This window comes from Amphiprion ocellaris, chromosome 12 (genome assembly GCF_022539595.1).
Source record: "Amphiprion ocellaris isolate individual 3 ecotype Okinawa chromosome 12, ASM2253959v1, whole genome shotgun sequence".
NCBI classification, from domain to species: domain Eukaryota; kingdom Metazoa; phylum Chordata; class Actinopteri; family Pomacentridae; genus Amphiprion; species Amphiprion ocellaris.
Genome location: NC_072777.1, coordinates 28,880,758 through 28,902,218, shown reverse-complemented (window position 1 = coordinate 28,902,218; position 21,461 = coordinate 28,880,758). Strand labels below are relative to the sequence as shown.

Here is a 21,461-nt window from a genome sequence, read left to right as displayed (position 1 = left end):
GTTGAAATACAAGTGTGTCCTGCTTCCATACTCGATAGTTTTAGTGTACCGTTTTTGCAGAAAATAAGCAAAAAATTCAACATACTTAACTAGGGATGCAGATTTGATCTCAAAAATGGCGATCTGGGCCGATAAATGCATTTTTTAACCAAATTGTTTAGGCTTTATCAAACACGGACCTAAGCCTGGTTCTTCATTTAATTTGCAGGATTCAGCTAAAATGTCGGCATTGTGGAAACATTTCAAATTGGAAAGCAAAAGCAGTCCAAGAGCCCCTTGTAACATCTGCAATGTGAGTATTTTGAGTAGTAACAGAGCTGCATTCAATACTACCAGTTTGTTATTGCGCCAGAAACACTCACCAGGACACAGTGAGGTCACATGGACAACTCAAACTCAAGCAACACAAACTGGAGAAACAAATTTCTACTGAACAGCAACAAGATCAAAAAGAACACAGGGAGGGAACTGAATCCATCGCACTGGATAAAGCCCATCACTGTGGTAGAGAATACTGGTTTTCAGCATCTTTTAGAGCTTCGTATGGAAAGCCAAAAGCACTATGATTCATCTCTATTTGCACAAATCAAATCGCCGCTTTTTACACAACACCAAAGCTTTACAACAACATTTCTGACCACCTATAATCAGATGTTACTGCAGCGGATTATACCACTTTTCAGTGACATTGAAATTTCTGTTTTCAATTTTTAGGATATTAGTTTCACTGCAATGATGCACTTAGCGAAATTGTTCATTTTTACTGTTGTGACTGTGAATATTAATCTGAGACATAACTTTGAAGAGGATTTGTGACTGTATTACTCATTTCAGTGTTGCTGTTTTAATGCTAAAATGCAGCGCTAAATATGTCTAAATATATATAAATAAATAGAGTTGTGATGAAAGCTACTTATAAAGACATCATTTGGTTTGCTTACTTGGTTATTTTGTTAAACAATTAAAACCAGAGATGCACAAAGTTGAATAGTGGTAAGTTTCCCTTTGTTATTTTGTAAAATGAAAATAACATTTAGAAACAGCTTGGATGCAGAAATGTGGTTTTTTTTTCTGAATGCACTGCAGAACTATTCAGTTACCAAGCATGGGATTGATTTGAAAAACTTTCTAGGAAAATGCTATTGGATGATCGGGACATTCCTATAGTTACACTGTTTCATCCTGACATTCTCTGGATTTGTTAGAGTTTCTAAAATCTGGCCAAATCTATTTAGAAAGCAAATTTAAAAACATCAAAAGTTGAACCAAAATGTTTAAATCTGAATAAAAGGATGATAAAATGATAAAAAACTGAAGATACAACACAATAACAGAGAAAGTCAGGCTGTCAAGCTCTACTTGAATTAAATGCCAGTGAGAAAAAGTGAGTCTTTAACAGCAAGTTGATGTTTCAATAAATTAGGTAAATGGATGTAATAAATAATATTGCAAGATTTCAACCCTAAGTTTTTTTAAAATCACATTTCTTATTGAAAAGCAATTTAGATCAATGTCTGTTACTTTAAATCTGATGTATAACCAACACTGACTTAACAAGGAATGAAGCAATACATGCAACTATCACATTCAATAAGCCTCACCAACAGACAGCGAAATGTTTTCTCCAATGTTTTCTGTGGCATTCACAGTGATCCATCATTTAAAAAAAAACAATTATTTCCAGCTGTAAGCAACTCATCCAAGTACTTTGTGCAATGCATGGTGGGTAAATTATGTCAACCGGCAGCACAATGAAAACTCCAGGGTTCAGTATGAATACTGGCTTTTGTGCTCGCAATTTGGCTTTTTCCAACATCAACACAATATGCACTCTGCTTCAGATTAGCATGTAGTACAAAAATGGGGTCAGATGAGGTTGTATCTGTTCGTAAAATACCTGTCTTGTAGGGCTGCAGTCTCCCGGTCAGTTGGTCCATTGGTTGGTTAATGGTCTCAGCCAAATGAATTCTCATTGGTCAAATAATCTCTGACGTTACTTTCATCAACAGCCTTCCAGGATTAATACATTACTTTGTGGTGAAAGGAGGAACAGACTAACTGTGAACATCACCACGTTTTCACAACTTTAAACTGGCCCAACCTAATGGAGGCCGCTAGGTCTAACTTATTTAATAGCATTTATTGAAACTGACAGTGTCAAAGAAGTTGTCTGTGTGGCTGTGTTTTGTTCAAACAGATGGGTTGATCTGTTTGTGTATCACAGCACAACAACCAACAAGTCAGATCATCTAACAACAGCAGCTAACTTGTTTGTCTTAAATTCCTCAATAGTTCCTGTGCTGCGATGACCAGTTAATATAGTTCTGTTTTCAGAAATCACATGAATATAGTCTGCTCTTAACATTTAAGTCCAAAATAACTTGGTTCAAATGATTTAATATGCTGCAAAGACTTGCTTGTTGTGTTTATTTAGAATCGATTTAGGACAGTTACACTAGCTAATAGAAAGCACTCAGCTTACTGTGGCTGAATTAGTTGATCTACAGATAACGTAGAGATTTTTCACCCCGTGACCATTCATTTGATTTAAGAGTAGCTACGATTCCAGTTGACCAACATCTTTGGTCCACTACTCCTACCACCTAGGTGATGTAACTATTAAGCTGAAAACAAAACTGATGAGTATTGAGAATAATACTAGAGCAGGTCAGCAGAAGAGACAACACAAACAAACACAGACACACACACAGAGCCATGCAGTTATCACAAACACTGCTCCCAACAGAGAGTCTTTGCTCTTCGGTTACAAATGTAGTAAGACTAGTCTGGCCTGTTGAGACAGAGACAGAAGGTGTTTATCTGAAAACAGAGCTTACCCCAAAAGGCGAAAAAAAAAGGACAAATGCTTGCAGCCAGGTTAAGGAGAGTCATTTGTACTTGTAAGCCATTACTGTTTCATATACATTCAGTCATGTGCAACATCCAGAAGTGCAACATCAGTTCCTCCACTGTGTTTATAGTTTGTAATACAGCAAATCAGCTATCCTTACAAGACTAAGCTATCCCACCTTCTGTTTTCATAGATACACTCAAACCTATGATTTTTCAGCTAGATTTTTAGATTTTATACTTGCGCGACTCCTGCTATAATTTCAAAAGTGTTGTCTGATTTTCTGAAAGCACTGACAGGATTGCTGCTTAATTTCTTGCAATGACAATAAATCCTTCTATTCTAGAACCCACCCACAAAGAGCCATAATGTTTGAAGAAAAAAGTGTCAAGGCACATATTACACACATACTCTTGCAACGCATTTTTGTCCATGCGACATTTACTGACCTTTAGAAACGCTGTAACCGTAAGCAGCATAAGCTGCTGCTGAAGCAGCTGCTGCGCCCGCCATCGCTCCTGCCATCGCCGCCGCGCTGCCAGCTGTTGACTTCCGGCCTCTTCCTTTTCCTCCAGACTTAGCCCCACCTCCAGATCCTTTAGGACGTCCGCGACTTCGCCCAGATCTTCCTCTGCCGGGGCTGATTGTATCTGAGCCTGAAACGCCTAAAGACGACATGCAATGAAAGAAAACAAAATCAAAGCATCTCTTATTTTACAGTAATGACCCTAATGAACTGGTGTTACAGTCAGACCAGACAGAAATAAACTTGGAGAGACGTTCTGTTTGCCTTGACTCAGTCTTTCAGAGACACTGTGGTAATTTCACTGCAATAAAAAATTACTACACATTAATCATAACTCATCATTGCCATAAGTACGGCCTCATTGCTCTCATTTTCCGTCCTGCTGGCAGAATCAGATCCAGCATTTGCCTTGGTGGTAATGTGCCTAATCCTCTGGTACCTTCTCCTCTCTCCGACTCCCCACATCTGCATTTTCTTTGGTATTTGGCAGTAGTATAAAACCTGAGCCCATCCTATCACCAACACCAAGGCACACATGAAACCCCTTTATAAAAATCCCTGTCTTTCTCTCCCTCCAGGCCTTAACCTCACTTTTCCTGCCTTTTTATTTATCCATCCAGTGATTTCTCCTTCAAACCTTTCATTATAACATCCACTGGTTCTCTGAAGGCAGCAACTTTTTCCCAGCTTATCAGGGGCCATTAATAATCTTATTGGCTGGAGCCTCTTAACATGGCAGCAAAAATCCCAAATGGGGTTTCAATTGAGCGGCATGTATTTAGGAAGGATTACCTTATTGCAACAAATCCAAAGTACGGATATAGAAGCAAAAACATATATTCACCATCTATCTGCATCCCAGAGTACAGAACATACTGAAACGCTGCAGCTGAGGCAAATAAAACCCCCATAAATCTAAAAAAAAATCAGCTAAAAAAGGCCTATGAGCCTACAGGCTACTTGTCTAAATGGACTCAAGCCTATTAAAACACAAGTCATGATAACAAGCCAGACTTGTATGTGCAGTAATGACCCTTCGTGTAAGTCACGCCGATTTGTTTTTCCAGCAGTGCTCTAACACGATAATACTGTCTCATAGATAACACAGGTTAGGACATATCTGGCACGTTTGGAGCTTTTCAGCAGAGAACATTAACCTTTAAACATGGGTATTTTGATAGTGTGTGAGATGGGTGGAGGGAGGTTTAACAGAGTGCAGTGACTCAACAAACAGTTCCTATAGCCAGGAATCAGGTCTTAAGTACAACTTACATTTTCATTATCCTTGTCTTTTTTACCCTTTTGGGCTCATGTATTTGATGCTTCATGCTAATTTCAGCAGCTGGTAACACTGTTCTTTCAATTCAGTAGGGGTGGAAGTCTTTACTTACCGGTAAGTTAAAGTATCAACGCTACAATGCATATTTACTCTGTTAATGTCTCTATGGAGAGTGTTATGCAATTATATATTACATTATCATTAATAATAAAAATGCATTAACATGTTAGCACCATTTTACCGTTGCAGCTAGTTGAAATGCAGCCAATGTGGCACTTCTAACATAAATCAATAATCAACATCAATAATTGACTTTTTCATATTCCCCAAAATGAAATTGAAGTTAAAAGGTTGAAATTTTGACACAGTTGAAGAGATTCATCTCATTGCAGATGTTGCTTGACATAGTTACATAAAGGGACTTCCAGGGAGCTATACAAATGTTGCAGAAGCACTGGGAGCAGAGTATTGCTGCACAAGGATGATGAAGTAGATCAGGTAGAGTTTCCAATTTTAAAGGCAAAGAGTCTGAAATTTTCCATCAACCCTTGGACATATTCTGTATGAAAAGAAAATTATTTGGCGAAACAATGTGTATATCAACATGAATATTTTGATAGTGCAAGTTATTAATGCACCAAAAAATTGTAATTGCAACTAAGTCAGGTGAAAATGGAAATACTCAAGTGAAAATACCTCAAAATCATACTAAAAACAGTCTCAAAGAAAGACTATTCAAACAATTAGGCAAAGAGCCACATTTTACTGTTATTTGGGAGCTTCTTAAGGCAGGTTAAGAAGATCGAACAGACACTACAGGCTGCAGTGGTATAAAAGGGCTGCAGTGGATAAAAATCCCCTCCAGCAAATTTCCAGTCACACCAATATCTAATTTTCATGCATTTTAGTACAGTTCTAGGGCAAAGTACTGGAATACACGCAGTATACTTGTCAATCATTCCTCAAATGCTGGATGAGTTTATTTATTCACTTACCGTTCATGTTGTCAGAGACCGATCCGGACACGGAGGCGGGGGAGTTGGTGGCACGAGACTGAGGTGCAGATGAAACCGGATCGTCCACGATGACCAACATGTCGCTGCTGCTCTCGTCGGCGTCGGCGTCCGGAGGCAACGAACCGGGCTGGAGCTCGCTGCTCAGGGAGATCTGTCCATGTACAGGAGGACATACAGACATAGACACAGGCTGGAGATCAGCACCACGGGGGAGGAGGAACCGGGCCGGTACAGTAATGGGTAAGAGGAAAGGAACACATGAGGAACAAAAAGTAAAACAACAAAAGGAAGAAGGAGAGTAACAATTGACAGAGGATTTGGAGGAAGGTAAATTTAGAGAAAAGCCATGATAAAAGAGGAGTGTGAAAAAAGGAAGAGGCACAAGCAAAGACAGAAATCAATAATGAAAAACATTTGAAAAGAAGACAAATGATGAAAAAAGAAAAAGGCGGTAGGGGAATTTACAAGCACAAGATGCAAAATAAGAAAGTGAGTTTGTGGATGCAGGCCAACGAAACCTAATGGACCATCTCCTGCATTATAAATCTCATCTGTTTTCCCTCCCAAAGCATGTTTCTCTGTGTATAACACACTTTCCATCCTTTCTGTTTTCCCCCTGCCTCGCCTCACCTCGCTGAAAGGACTGGGCATGGCCGAGTCCATCTCCACGCTGATGAACGAGTCGTCTCCGTCTGCAGAAAGGTTGGAGTTGTCGGCCGAAGGAGCGTGAGAGATGACCAGGTTCACTTCCTTCTTCCTCTTGTTCTCCGACTCCTCGTTCTTCTTCTGCAGATCAAACACAGACAAAGAGAAGTAGATGGTTAGTGGACACTGTGGACTGGTAAAGGTCTGGTGTAATATTGTGGAGCTGCAGTGAAAGAGGAAGCAAATGTTGAGTGGACTTAAAGCAGCGTGATTCATGTGATCTGATGCCAGCAATGCTATCTTAATAACCTAAATATTCAGTTAATTTCAATCAAATTCTGCTTGGGTGAGTATTTTCTCAGGTAACTGATGAAATTACTGTTGCTGGTGGGGTTAATACATTCCATTCTTGCCCTGAGTTGTAGCTAAATCTCCTTTACTCTCCTCTATAAAGTCAAAGGATCCTTGAGTTGGTGGTCAGTTGGTTGGTGTGTCCGTTTGTTCAACACTTGAGTCCACAGTGAGATAAAACTCAGCAACTACTGACCAGATTGCCATGAAATCCAATATGGATACGATCCCCAGAGGATGATATCTGATGATTTTGGATGAACTCCATGACCTTTCATTTAAACCTACGTTAATCTCTGACAGACTAGATCCAACAAATGATCAGATTTCTATAGAATTTGCTGGGTTTATACACTCACCGTCCACATTATTAGGTAACCCTATGGAGTCTAATGCAATCTGGTACAACAGCTTCTACATTTTCAGTTTCTGTTGACCGCATTTCATGTTTCTGAAGTCTTTGCAGTATTTTGTCGACTCCATTACCACACATTGTATATTAGAAACACTTCAAAATACAATGCTGAATGTAGAAGCTTTGCAAAAGCAGAATTTGTGATAGAGCTGTTGTAAAAAATTAGACGTGTCTGTACTAAAGGTGTCGGTCAGTGTATGTGCTCCCACAAAGTCATTTTAATGTCCCCCTCAACCTTTCCTAGCTTCACCATCAGTCTAAATACAAGGGAAAAATGTATTATACAAAAGAGACATTAATGTAACAGGCAGATCAGAGGTTTCTGGGCACATTCATGCTCCCCAGAGGACAAACCATTCCCATATTGGTCATTACTTGAGCTTTATACTCACTGCAGCCGCCATCGTACAGTACACCATGTTTCAAGCTGTATTTATCCAATCTGAACATACTATTTGGTCATATTAATGTGTCTTAGGGTTTGGCCATCTCGCTCATAGTCGGCTGCAGTCTGTATTGCAAAATGAACTGTCATTTGTCTGCCAGAAGAGCCAGAAGAGCATGCTTGCTTGAAAACTGCAGAAGACAAACACATGCAGCAGGACATGAAGGTATTTTTGGCATAATACATTTGACATATTACATATACAGAACTACTCAATCTTTTTCTGGCATACTATATAGTATTGTAGTGTGAGTGGTCGAACACACTAACTTTCATCATAAGCCCTGATGTTTCTTCCAGGACTCGCTGCAGAATAAAAGCCAACATTTTTGCACCAAGTGCTGTTAAAGTTCGCCTTCTACATGCCACTTGTTGGGCTTCACAACTTCACTTTTTAGCATATCACTCTACAATTCAGACAACTACCAAATGACAAAACTCATGAGGTTTCAGCTGTTCATGTCGTACCTTCTCAGCGTACTTCTCCCTCTTCCTCTTGCGTTCCTTCACCTTGCTGCTCTCCTCCTGCTGCCTTTTCTCCTCTTGTCTTTGACGCACTGCAGGAAGACACATAAAGCTTTTCATTATTCCCTATACTTGCAATAAAGTTGTTAGTGTCTGTGCTTAGTTATAAAGAATCGTCTCTTCAATCACTCACGTTTCTTCTCGAGCTCATCGTCGTCCAAAAGCAGGCTGACCACCTCTTTAGGTTTCAGCGTGTCTGGTTTAAAGTTTCCTCCAGAGATCACCACTCTTTGGATCTTTTGACAAGAGAACATTAAAGCATTGGCTAAATCATGCATCACTGACTTACTAGAACAGAGGACTTTTTAATTCACAAATTTAGTGTAAAGGAGACAGTATAATGGATGACAGCTAAAGGAACTAAGTTGAGAAAGATTATTTGAAATATTTCTCCAGGTATCAACCAACTCTACAGAATTGATGCATTCTGTAGAGCATTGCATCTATAAGATCCTTTGCAGTCGTGTTAATCCTATTTTGTGTGTTATATGACTCATGCTTGAGATTCAGACCTCGCTCTTCTCCTTGGCCCGCTGCAGGATCCTCTCCTCGATGGTTCCCTGACAGATGAGCCGATAGACGGTGACCTGCTTGGTCTGACCCAGCCGGTGGGCTCGGTCCATGGCTTGCTGGTCCACTGTAGGGTTCCAGTCACTGTCGTAGAAGATGACCTGCAGGGGAACGTATGACATCTGAATTTGTCTTTCGACAGTTAAAATTCTACTGCTAACTTCTGATCATGAAGTATTTGTTGACCACATTGTGCAATTCTCTGTGAAGGCAAACACTCCATTCGTTCTAATTACAATAATGCGTTATCCCAAGTGAACTGTCTTGTAGCATGACACATGTACTGTGTTAATAAGCGCATCAAACTCATTATGATGAAAGCCAATCCCAGTATAGAGACACAAAGGTAGATTATGCTGACAGAAGTTAGAAAAAAAAGAGAACATTTGTATTTTTATGTTTGTAATTATCTCAACATCTCTCTTCAACTGGTCATCTAGTTCTCATCTGACCACAGTGTCATTGTTTGGACAATCGACTGTGTTACTTTCATAAGAAAAAGCGCTACAGCAACAGTCATCCAGGAATAATCCATTATTTTTGGCAGCAGGAGGAGCCAACTACCTGTGAACACCCCCATGTTTTCACAACTCCTAAATTTACTTTATTTAAAGTTTGCTGAATGTTTACTTGAAGTCGAAACCAAACTACCATGCCAAAGAAATCATCAGTGCGGCTGCATATTTTTTTAACAGATGGCCTAAAAGTTCTGTTTAAATTTTCCAAACAGCAATTTGTGTATCACAGCTCAACAACCAACATGTCAGATCATCTAAAAACAGCAGCTAACTTGTCTCTGTTATGTTCCTCAACAGTTCCTGTGCTGCAATGACCAGTTAATATAGCTATGTTTTCAGAAATCACATGCATATAGTCTGCTCTTAATATTTAAGTTGAAAATAACTTGGTTCAAATGATTTAATATGCTGCAAAAAGGGTTTTATGGTTCTATTTTTACAAATCACATTAACTTGGGCAGCTGCTCTGGTCTGAGTATGTTTTACCGCTTCAGCATCAAATAATCAGGTTGAAATGATTTAATATGTGGCAAATGTTACATTTTCATGTTGATTTAGAATTAATTTAGGCTAGTAAGGCCACAGATAGAATGACTTAGTGCTCTGTGGACCACTTAGCTCATCTACACATAACAATGCTTTTTATTTTTCCTGCATCAAATCGATGGGTTGAAGAGTTGGTATGAATTCAGTTAACCAAGATTTTCTTTGCTTCACTATAGCCACATTAAAAAGCTCAAACACTCGTCATCCCAGATTACCTAGATTGTTTTCTGACTCTAAAAGAAAAACACATGATAGAGAAGGTAGACTGCACTGGCCTCTGATACACTTAGGAAATGTTAGTGCTGTTTAAACTTTAATGCAAGTTGTTTTTTTTTTTTTTGAGTGTGTCAGCGACTCACAGTGTCAGCAGCAGTCAGGTTGATGCCAAGCCCTCCGGCTCTTGTACTCAGCAGAAATACAAAGATATCCGTTCTGTGGAGAGGAGGGGCACACAAGCAAAGGATATCATCTGCTACTGCAGTTACAGCACAAATATCCATATATCACAGCAGAAAATTAAGTTAGAATGTAAGTTAAGACCAAACTTGAGCCTGGCACAAGAGCCTGTCCAAGCTTTAAGAGAAGAATGCATGGGAAATTAAATATGTACCAATGCTAGACTCCTGCACAATAAAGCTGCTTCAATAAACTTCAAACTCGCCCTACAAGAAGAACTAGAGCAACGCTGGCGCCTTGGAGCTATGCAGTAATGCGAACCAGAGCATGTGAAAGAAATGCATACAGGCACACAGACGTTTGGACATACACATGTAAGATTAAACTTCCCACTGATTGCAGCAATATACAAAAAGGTAGATTTACAGTTAAGCATGAAGGGATGCATGGTTTCACACGCATTCACACTCCAGATCGTATTCTATCTTTACCCACCGGCTCTGGAAGTCGGCCACCATGTCTCTGCGTTCAGAGATCTTAGAGGATCCATCGAGGCGCATGTAGGTGTGTTTCCGATAAACCATGTACTCCTGCAACGATGGGGCAAAACAATGAGGTAAATACTCATACACAATGTATGTCGCTTTCCATTTATTCCGCTGTTTGTCAGAACAGAAGGTTCCCAGATAGGAGAGAGTGTGTCCAAAACTCTAAGTGCTTGCAAATGTTTCCCATAGCAAAGATGCCATATGCAATCAAAGACTACATACACTAAATATTTACTGATTTCCAAAAGAATAGCATTCTGTTTCACTTTTAATAAATAAATAAAATGAATTAACTATCTGAACTCCAAAGCAGTTTTTGGGCGTTTTCTTGCACATCACAATTTTCTTCAATGTGGGCGTATTTTTCAATACAATATGAAGCTCTGCACCTCTAAGGAAACTGCACAAATCATGACTATAAGTGGAGAAAAATCGGTGTTTTTTCCACACACTATTCTGCAATGAACTCCAGGAAGATGTTTCACCATGCTGAATGTATCTTCCAACAACTTGCTACTCTGTACCCTGAGCTATACTGCACTTATTTTATTGATCCAGTTTGTTTTATTTTCTTCTTGTCACCTCCTCTCTTCTCTGTGGAAACACTGCCTGCAGCTCAACCTGAAAACTCTGAATTTTTGTTGGTTATCAAATCTTAGTGGTAATCAGAACCTCAGATTTTTAATTTTTTTTTTTATTTACAGAATCCGGAACAGATTACTTATTTTGGCCATTTTGAGAAGGAGATGTAAAATAAAAAGACTGTGATTAAAAAATGATAACTTAAGGCTTATTGTATATTTTTTCAGATGGAACTATACTGCAGATGACTATAGTTTAGAGCCATTTGGTGGAAACAAAACGGTGTAATTTTGGGGATTTTTAACAAAATAGCATTCCTTTTAAACCCACCAGGGGGTTTTAGGGTCCAGAGGGTTAATGAAAAAATTGTGTGAATTCATGGATTTTCAGTGAACCTTCCTGGATCACCTCTACTACTGCAAACCAACAGACCTTTTCAAATCCAAAGTCGGCGAAACTTGAATCTCAAACTGTTTTTCAGCCACTGCTCTGGGAATACTCACCAGGAACTATACACTGAATTTAATAAGTTCTCAAATATGGAATTCTATTTAAGTCTTTCCCCGAGGAGCTGGTAACCCCTGCAGGTCTACTTGTTAAGTTCCAAGGGTCGAGAAATGTTAGAATTTCTCTCTGACAGCAAGTTTGCGTCCAAAATATCAAAATCCCACATTTCTTGTGTGCATTTGTTGGAGTGGAAACCTCCATCCCAGGAGCCCAGAGAGGCATTGAGAAATGCAAGAAGTGATATTCGATCCGGGTAAAGTCTGCTAAGCTGCTGTGTGTGCTTGTGTGTGGGTGTTTGGTTGAATGGATGGGAGGAGTTTTAAAGGCAGCGGTGATGAGGTGACACGCTGATCTCTGTTTAAGCGCTGCCCTGAACCCGCGACCTTCTTGGTGAAACATGTCAGTACCCCTGAACCAATGAGCCAGTCACAATTACTGGCACACATCACGTCACACATTCATTACAGATGATATCGATGATTTGACACAATGTTTTCCGTGACCCCTCCCAGAGCCTGGACACGACACCGGGGGCCTCCGTCCCCTCTGAGCGTCTGGCTCCGTTCCCAGCCGCCCCATCTGCTCCGAGTGAACACTACATTAGGGACCATTAGCGCAGCGCTCGCCAAAATGCTGCTAACCTTGTTGGATTGGCTTTTGATACGGTGCCAGCGTGATGCTGCAGATACTGTTGCTCTCGGGAAACTCAGCCCTGCTAATCTAGATCATCAGAATCAAAGTTTCAGAGAAGGTACACCTGAGACGTCAATACCTTCGCAAACTTTTAAGTGGTTTTGAGTCCTGCCTCGTCAATAGCAAACATCAATGGCGTAATTGTGGTCCAGGACTACCGCAACGGTGAAATCTAAACCTCAACAGCTGCAAATTTTCTCTCATATTTCATTTCAGTTTGTGCTAATTACAAGTGACATTGCAGTATTTCTGCAGGTTTTCTCTCATTTTCTAACATGCTCCATTGCAAATGTTATAAATCAAGGTATATGTTCAGGTCAGCCAGACTGAACAAAATGTTTATTTTTTCAGCAAACTGTCAACGGCCCATTATGATTATATTTAGCCAACAAAAAAAAAGTAAGTTTGTTGGTCAGATATTGCAGTCATTAAGTGATATATGGGAGGAAGAACACATGGGAAAACAAAAATGTGTCTCAAAGAATGATGAAATTTCCTGTTTCCTGAGTCATATTTTCTGCTCAAATTGCCTTTTTACCTTAGGTTGTTTGAGGCTGAAGCATGAAAATGCTTTCTTAGAACAAATAAGGCTGTTTTCAACTTAAAGAACAACAATAATGAGTCCCCACAGTCAAGAAATGTGGATTGAAACAATTACAAAGAAGTTCTTCACCACCTTTACCGTTGCCACCGAGGAAATATAGGTTTCTATGTATATAGGCATCTGAGCTGTTTTGAGATGCTGAGTTTCAAACTTTTCACTGGAATGTTGCAGAAATCCTGTAAAAAGTGCAAAATATGCATATGTGCATAATTTGCTGTGTTACTTATATACAAACTCCCTTTCCAGTATACCCCTTCTTTTCACGCTTATATGCTCAAATAAGCCTCCAAATGGCTTTTTCAGGACACACCCTGAGAAAAAATTTAAGTTCTGTGGTATTGTTATTAAATTTGAACTTGGACTGGGGTAAGCTTTATACTTCATGTTTTCCAACAAACAGGTCCAAACTATAGTCAATTGCAGGCATCTGCAGAAAGGAAATCCTTGGACTTCCATGAGTTTAAAATTCTATTACTCAAAGTCAGAAGCCCTTACAGTGATTCACACTGTGGAGGAGAACTTCAAAACCTGCCAACAGGTCTGCAAGGCATACTTCCTTTGAAAAAGTTGCCATAATTACACTATTTACCAGGGCAAACTTTCAAAAAACAAACAAGCAAAAAATGATACATTACCTGTGGTTTAGTCACAATAATTTAAATCTAAAATTGTGACATTTCATCATTTTATTCTACGTATCTTATTCATTTTAAAAACTAAAACAGTTGCACTGGATGCTGAAAAAAAATCAAAAAAAATTCTGTGACACTTAAAAAGAATTCTGATAATTTTCAGTTGAACTGCAGACAGTGTTTCCACAGAGCAGAAAGGAGATGACATGAGAGACTGAGAGGAAAAAAAAAACATCCTGGATCAATCAAATAAATGCAGCATGGCCCAAAAACAGCAAACAGAGGAGCAAGTTGTTGGAAGAAACATTCAGCATGGCGAAACATCTTTCCACAGCTGGTGTGGAGAGTAGTGGGGAAAACATGACATTTGTAGAAGGTGTAAAAATATGAATAATTAAATATCCATAGTATATTAAGCTTCCTTTTATAATATTGGTAACACTTGCAGGTACTTGAAAAATGTTGACATGTTGATTCCAGATATTCTCAATTATTTTTTTCTCTTTTTTGTGATTTAGGGCACTGTTACTGTGTCACATGATAGAGAAGACATTGCTGAGTTGTCTTTACATCTAGTCTCACTTGTTCTGTTTCCATAGAGGTGCAGGACTTTATATTGCAGTGAAAAATGAGCCTACAGTGACCAAAAATGTGACATGAGCAAATAAAAAAACCCAGAAACTGCTTGGAGTTCAGATCAGTGAAAGCAGAATCCCAGTTCAGGCTAGTACATGAACACAGACCATCACAGAAGTTTGGAAAAACATGCACCATTATACAGCTTTTGTATAATGTATAACAGAATAATCCAAATTGAATCTATGCTTTTTATTGACTAATGGGTCACTGCATCTCACTTAATACTTATTAATAACAAATAGGGGTAGCTGACAGGAAAGTTTAATTCCTTAATTCCTTGATAAAATGTCTTGACTCTCTGCCAGCGGTACCAGAAAGTCAGAGTGGGTATTCCCCTCAGCGCTGTAATCTAAGCCGCAGACTTTCAGTACAGTAAAGTGCCGTCTAAGCAGCCGCAGACACACAACTGAAGCAGGAGGGCAGTGACTTGGCGGTCCTGCTGCACTTTCGGCTGCTGCCAGAGAAAGCAAACACTGTTATTTTTCTTCAGGCCACCCGGATCTCAGTGATCCATCACCCAACAGCGTGATGTCACCAGAAGAACCGGCAGCCGACCGGCGACGAAAACAATGATGCTAATGACAGAGATTAGCATCAGCCTCTCGTTTGCTCTTTTCTCTTAAGTCACATATCGTGGAAATCAACTCCATCTGCAGAAATTATGTTCCCCGACCAGTGAGAAAGACAATATGGTGGAGGAAACTGAAGCCAGATTGGGAGAAAGTATGATTTCATTTGTGGTCGTCTTTAGCCCATTAGCGGAGGAGATGCTGTCACACCCCAAACCCCACCATTATGTTATGAAGTCACTTGAAAACAATCACAGTAATACCGCCCCATTAGAGCAGGAAATCATAGGTGACTGAGAAGAACATTCTCACCACTGCTGTTTTCCTATGGCCTTAAACACAAGTCATTCCCACTGTTTTCCAGACACACAGGAAGACAGTCCTTAACCACCTGGGCCGGGTCCATCTGCCATCAAAAGATTTGGCTGTGGACGCAGAACTGCGCTGTGTGAAGGGGGAAGGAATTCCCGATGACCTCATGTCAGAGGCTTCTGGCTCCATAGTGATGTTTGCAACAAATATGGAGGCACAATAGGGAGCTGCACGACACATTAATACATGGTTTAATATATTTTCTGACATATAACAATAGAAATGTAGATGGAAAAGTTTGCATTTTGAGCACTGCTCTTAGAAACACTTTATTCGGACTCATCACTGCCTCAGTGCTCTGTAAAAAAAACGACTCTTAATGCTATTGTATAACATTTCGACATTTAAAAAAACAAAAATGTATCTGCTTCATTTTCCTCCACATTAATTCAGCGGGGCCGGCAGCCTACAAGTTGCTCTTTAACCCAAATAGCTCCTGACCTCCAATCAGATTATAGCTAACTGAGATGTTCAAAGTGAAATTCTTTACTGTAAATTAAACAGTTTTTATTTAAAAAATTAAATAAATTATGTGATAGTATATCTGCATTAACCCTTAACCAGCTCACAGCACTTCTCCCATACAAATGAGAGCAGAAAGATTGAGAGAGTGCAGAAAGAAACTACTTTTGTTTTAATCTTCCCTTTTTTTGTTCCATCCCTTTCCCCTCAGCGACCTTTGTCTTCATTTTTATGCCTTCTTTCTCTTCTAACGCTGAGACCCTTGCCACGCCCACCTCCCCTTTTTCCCTCCACCCCCTCACTACTTCCAGTCATCTCTCCCATCTGGCTGCCTCCCCTGCAGATGAGACCCCTCTAATTAGTCCTGACCTGTTAATTAGCCGTCTAATGAGCGCACTAACGAGGGACAGGCAAGCTGATTAGAGCTCAATGCCTCGCCAGTAGAAGCGAACCAGTTAAACAGTTCCCTTGAAACAACAGGGATATATGCAAATATATAAACCGATTCAAATCATGTGCTATGGAGCGGTTTCATGAGCTTATTATCTGCATGTAGCGTTAATTTGAGAGTAAGTCTATTAATGAGCATGAACATTTAGTCATAGGAATATGGGAAAGGGCAAGAGTTATGGGAATAAATCGCAATGATTAAACTGTCTTGTGTATAGATATGTGTGTGTTTATACCTCCAGCAGGTCTATCATTCGCGTCATCTGGGAGTAGATGAGAACTCTGTGTCCCTGAGCCTTTAGCCGACTCAACAGGATGTCCAAAGTGTGGAGTTTGCCGCTTTCCGTGATCAGGCTTTCCTTATCTGAAAGAGGAAAAGACAAAGAATTACAACCCCAAACCACCTGAACAGCAACAGAACAACGGTTCCACATTTATTTTGCACGTGCAGCACACAGTATGAAAAGCATTTTGTTGAGTCCGAACATGTGGGATTACACAGTATTGTCCTTTTTCTTGTGTAAAAAATAGGGCTGTAGTGTTGACGTCAGTTGGTTGGTTGATATTCTGTCATTTGACCAAATTCTCATTGGTCAGACAATTGTCAGTGTCGCTTTCATAGGTAGAAAAGTGCTACATCAACAGCCTGCCAATATTAATGCATTATTTTGGCAGCAGAGACAGGCTGCCTATTAATCTCCCCAGAAATCATCACAAATTTGAACTGGTCCAACTTACTGGAGGCTGCTAGGTCTAATTTATTTACTAAACATTTAATCGGTGCCAGTCCAAAATAAGAGACACCACATCAAAGAGGTTGTCAGTGTGGCCGCATTTAATTCCAAAATGTCAATAGCAAACTTTGCAAACATCCATCACAACAACCAACAAGGCAGATTGTCCATAATAAGCATAGACAGTCTTAACCTTCATATTTGAAACTTGTTGGGTAAATTTGGAATAGCAAAACTATTTCTCTACTGGAACGCATTTTGGCTCAACAACGGTTACTTTAAACTTACTTCATAAATGACAATGACTTAAATTTGACAATTAAGGTTTCATTGCTTTTGTTATTTTATTTTTAATTAATAATATTGAAGTATTGCTTTAGCTGCCTTTTGGGTATCCTGCGTTTACTTTGTTAAAGTACTTTGTAAATTCTGTTCAAAAGGTATAGTAGCACACCATTATATAGTGACTATTTTTGTTATGACTATTAATATAGCCATAATTTTATAACTATATTAATAGTCATGAAATTATGGCTATTAATGTTATCATCTAAAACTAAAAGGACGGTCTGTCTTCCTTAAATTCTTCATTAGTTCTTGTGCTCAGATCACCAATTAAATTCCATTTTCAAAATCATATTAATATGTACACATGCTGTAAATTGTCAGATGTCCACAAGTAGACTGATTCAATCTCAATTGAAAACAATCTTTTTAAGGGAAGAAAAAGCTATTTGGACTTTATGGTAATGCAGAAACGACATAGGTAAAAGATAAAACAGGAAAAGAAAGTTTTGGCTTGCGCACTTCATTATGTCAGTAGAAAATAAGTTGTTTTCAAATAATTCAAAATGCTGCAAAAATTACCTTTATGTTGATTTGCAATTCCTTTCGTCTAATGAGGCTAGCAGCTAGAATCCACATTTGTATGTTATTATCTACAGATAACATAAAGATTTTTTTCACTGTGACAAATTTATTGGTTGAAGAATATATATGATATAGATAGATATGATATCACCCATAGCACAGAAATCAAAGCTTGTTATATCATTTTTCTCTTTCTGCAAATATTTACCGTGCTAATATACCTTCAGAATACAATACATCTGCTTATTTGCAGCCCAATCACAACAGACACTATTAAGTCTTCCTGAAGTAATACAAACTACAGATGAGACTCTGTATTCTCCTCCAGCTGAGTGGATCAACTCAGGGATCAACCCTCCTCAATCTGTCCCCGATCTGCAGATTGTTTAAATAAAGCTCGTGCCCTTATTGACTGAACGGCTGATGAGCAGAGAGAGAATGAACACGACAGAGAGAGAAACTGTGAGAAAAGGTGATTTACACTCCTATTTTGCACAATGGCGCAAAAGGTGAACAAACAGGCCTGGCAGTTGGTCTCGGTCACGTTGCTGCTGTCGCCACATCAGGTGTCCGCCAGCCTTCAAACAACGGACCAGCGAGAGCAATCTGGGGGCAATCTGACCCTGGGTCTGTGGTTGAAGTGGCTCCCTCCACGTCCAGCTGATGAGGAATTAACGTCATCTGGCACAATGGCAGATGAGAAAAGGGCCGGGGCTGCCATCGACCCAGTGACAGGCACACTATGGTGTTTGACCAAGAGGTCACGGCCCTGAGTGGGGAGAACCTGAGGCCAGGTCCAGGGTCGGGTGATGGGGTCGGGCCGGGGTTACAAGAGAGTCCCTGTGGGAGAATCAGGCTTTGGCAGTGCTGCGCTCGAGCTGGACACTTGTTCCCAAGCCCGTTTGTGCACTGAAAACCTGGACTTATAAATATTTCCCAGTCTTATTTCCTTGCTTTGTCACTGCAATGTAACCAACCACATTAAAATCACGTTCCATTAATTCAAAACACATGGCCTGAGAACTTAAACTGAGGCTGTGATGATGCATTCACATATCAACGTCCTACCGCGTATTTGTAAAATACTCACATGAAATAAACATAACCACTAAAATTGACAAAACCAAAGACCCACAAAACCACTTTCAGGCTATATGCTAATGTGTTCCTCGGCTGAACCCTGACCTGTGACCCTTTAGAATCGCCCCCTAAAAAGAAGGTCAGGCCCTGTGGAGGTGTTAAAGAGGAACTAATAGAACAGATGAACACCTACAGGTCACTGTGGAGTGGTGTCACCCTGTCAAACACATTCAGTCCCAATCACACACAGACCTCAAGCTCATGGGAAACTGTTGACAGGATTAGATGTGAAACGGCCCGGTTTCATTTATAAAGACATGCACGAGTTGGCATCGGGGTATGTTTCTGTACTTTCCTGCCCCTACTGCACCTCTCGGCCATTTAGATTCTCAGAAAAACTGCTCTTCAGTAAACCACATTTGAGGCTAACGGGTAACAGAGTTCGTGTTTTTGCAGTGGCAGCTCTAAAGCTTTCAAAAAACCCTTCCTCATTCAATCAAATGGTCCTCATTTATTGACATTTTAAAAGAGAAATCACAGCACATTTGTGTTTTCAAGGGCTTTTCGTTGCTCTTGGTCAAAATATAGTGCTGTTTTATATCTGTTTTGCTTATCTTGCATTTGTTTGCACATAGTCTTATTATTACGGTCAACTCCGGTGGTTTTAAAACATGCTATAAAAATAAATTTCATTTAAATTACCTAAATATATTTATTTTTGATTTCACTTGTTTGCTTTTCTTCCAGACAGATGTCGTGTCAACCTTTCGGCTCACCACAGCAAGAAAAGTACCAGCAAAACTAATTTGTTAATGATGGCTAAATTACAAGCTCAACTATGTCCAGGAGTTAAAAACTAGCATTTGATACTGACTTTCTGTACAGCACATCAGTTTCTTGCTTTGCATCGGAACTATGGTAAACTACACTATTCCTATCAAACCAAATAAATTCAAATTCTATCCAGTGTCCCAACAAGCCATTGCAGTTTTTCATCAGTAAAACCTCTGATTTACTTTCTCTAAGATACTGTGACTCCAACCAAGGAAAATAAAGAAAGAGTAAAATGGCATTAAAACAAGAATAAAAGAGGCTTATAATACAGTTAGAGCTGCAATCTCAAAATCAACTGGCTGACTGGTTGGTTATTATGCTTTCATGGGCCAAATAATCATTTGTTGGATAATCTCCGGTGTTAATTTCCTATGGAGAAAAGCGCTACAACAACAGCCTTTCAAGATGAATCCATAATTTTTTAGTGGCTGGAGGAACAGACCACCTGTGAACCCCACAACTTTGAACTCAGTCAATCTAATGGAGACCGCAATGTCTAACTTATTTAACATTTACTTAATGTTTACTCAGCTCCAAACAAACTAAAACCATATCAAAGAAGTTGTCGGTCTTACTGCATTTTATCCAAACAGATAGACAAAAAGTGAAGTGTAAACTGTGCAAGTAGCAGTTTGAAAGAATTTCTACAACCAACATGACAGATCATTTAAAAACAGCAGCTAACTTGTCTGCATTGCGTAAGATAAGATAAAGTAGTTCTTGTGCTGAAATTACCTGGTAATGTACTTAAACTTTTAGAAATCATATAAATATGTGCAGCTGGTTTGCTCCCAGTCCGTCCTGGTCATTTTAGTATAAAATTACCAGGTTCAAATGATTAAATGTTCCACATATACTGGCTTTTATGTTGATTTAGAATCTATTAAAGCTAATAAGGGTAGAGGGTAATGAACTCAGTGTCTTTTTTTTGATTGGGATCAATCAACTGGTTGAACAGGCAGCACCAAATATGATTTATTTTATTTTTTACTACACCCTAAATACAATAGCAAAAGAAAAATTAAACTTAAAGCACAGCCAACCTAATGTGAGATTTATTGTAATATAAGCAGTTACACATTTGGTTCAGTCAGAGCATCGATAGCCGAGAAAGACGCTGCGTCCTGCCATCAAAGGCCTGTAATTGGCCTTGGCGTCTCGAGAGTGAACGGATTGAAAAGCAAAAGGAGGACAGTCTGAGATTAGACATGCAGAAAAGAAAAAGCGGCAGACAGAGAGGGAGAGTGAAGGGGGTCTGTGGTGGCTCCAGCTACACGGAGCCGATATTAGCTTGGTGGTGGCGGCGGTGATGTTGTGGTTCAGATCAGACTGGGCCTCCTCACCACAGGTGCCAGTCTAACCGGGGCCGCTGCTCAGTCAAGGGCACCGAGGAGCTCCGCCGGCTGCACTGCCAACCGCCACTTGGCAAACACGCAAACGCTCAATATAATAACAACGCTTCTCAACCCCTGCCATTGATCTGTTTCTGTTTAGCAGATTATACTTAAGCCTCCAGACTCCAATGTCATGCTTAAAGATGGGTTAAAGCCCTGATCTGAGGATTTTTGTGGCCAAACAGTCCTAAACATTGCATGTATTTAAACTAATTCTTTAAGGGCATGAACTGTCAATCTGAAAATCCCATATTAAGCTGTTGGATGCTATTATTTTAGCGCGTACAGACGTGTCAGTGAGGGTAATCCTTTTGTTTATGTCAGGATTATATAGGGGACTTTTAATAGGCAAGCTGCTCTGCTCCTTAAGAAAGCAGCCATCTAGGGTTTCAATAAACTGCTGATATC

General features: G+C 39.7%; 1 protein-coding gene across 4 annotated transcripts in view; it reads right to left on the bottom strand.

Moving 5' to 3' along the window:
* Nucleotides 1–21,461, bottom strand: part of ino80 (INO80 complex ATPase subunit) — a 54,353-nt gene that overhangs the window by 1,493 nt on the left and 31,399 nt on the right. For 3 of the 4 annotated variants that reach the window (XM_035952500.2, XM_035952502.2, XM_035952501.2), the window contains exons 28-36: nt 16,378–16,505; nt 10,579–10,673; nt 10,047–10,119; nt 8,566–8,724; nt 8,187–8,289; nt 7,997–8,085; nt 6,303–6,458; nt 5,652–5,862; nt 3,301–3,516 (exon numbers count right to left, since the gene is read on the bottom strand). In XM_035952500.2, coding sequence (XP_035808393.2) covers nt 3,301–3,516; nt 5,652–5,862; nt 6,303–6,458; nt 7,997–8,085; nt 8,187–8,289; nt 8,566–8,724; nt 10,047–10,119; nt 10,579–10,673; nt 16,378–16,505 — 1,230 coding nt within the window. The remainder of the gene's footprint in view (nt 1–3,300; nt 3,517–5,651; nt 5,863–6,302; nt 6,459–7,996; nt 8,086–8,186; nt 8,290–8,565; nt 8,725–10,046; nt 10,120–10,578; nt 10,674–16,377; nt 16,506–21,461) is intronic. The other variant, XM_023279485.3, reaches the window with a different exon arrangement.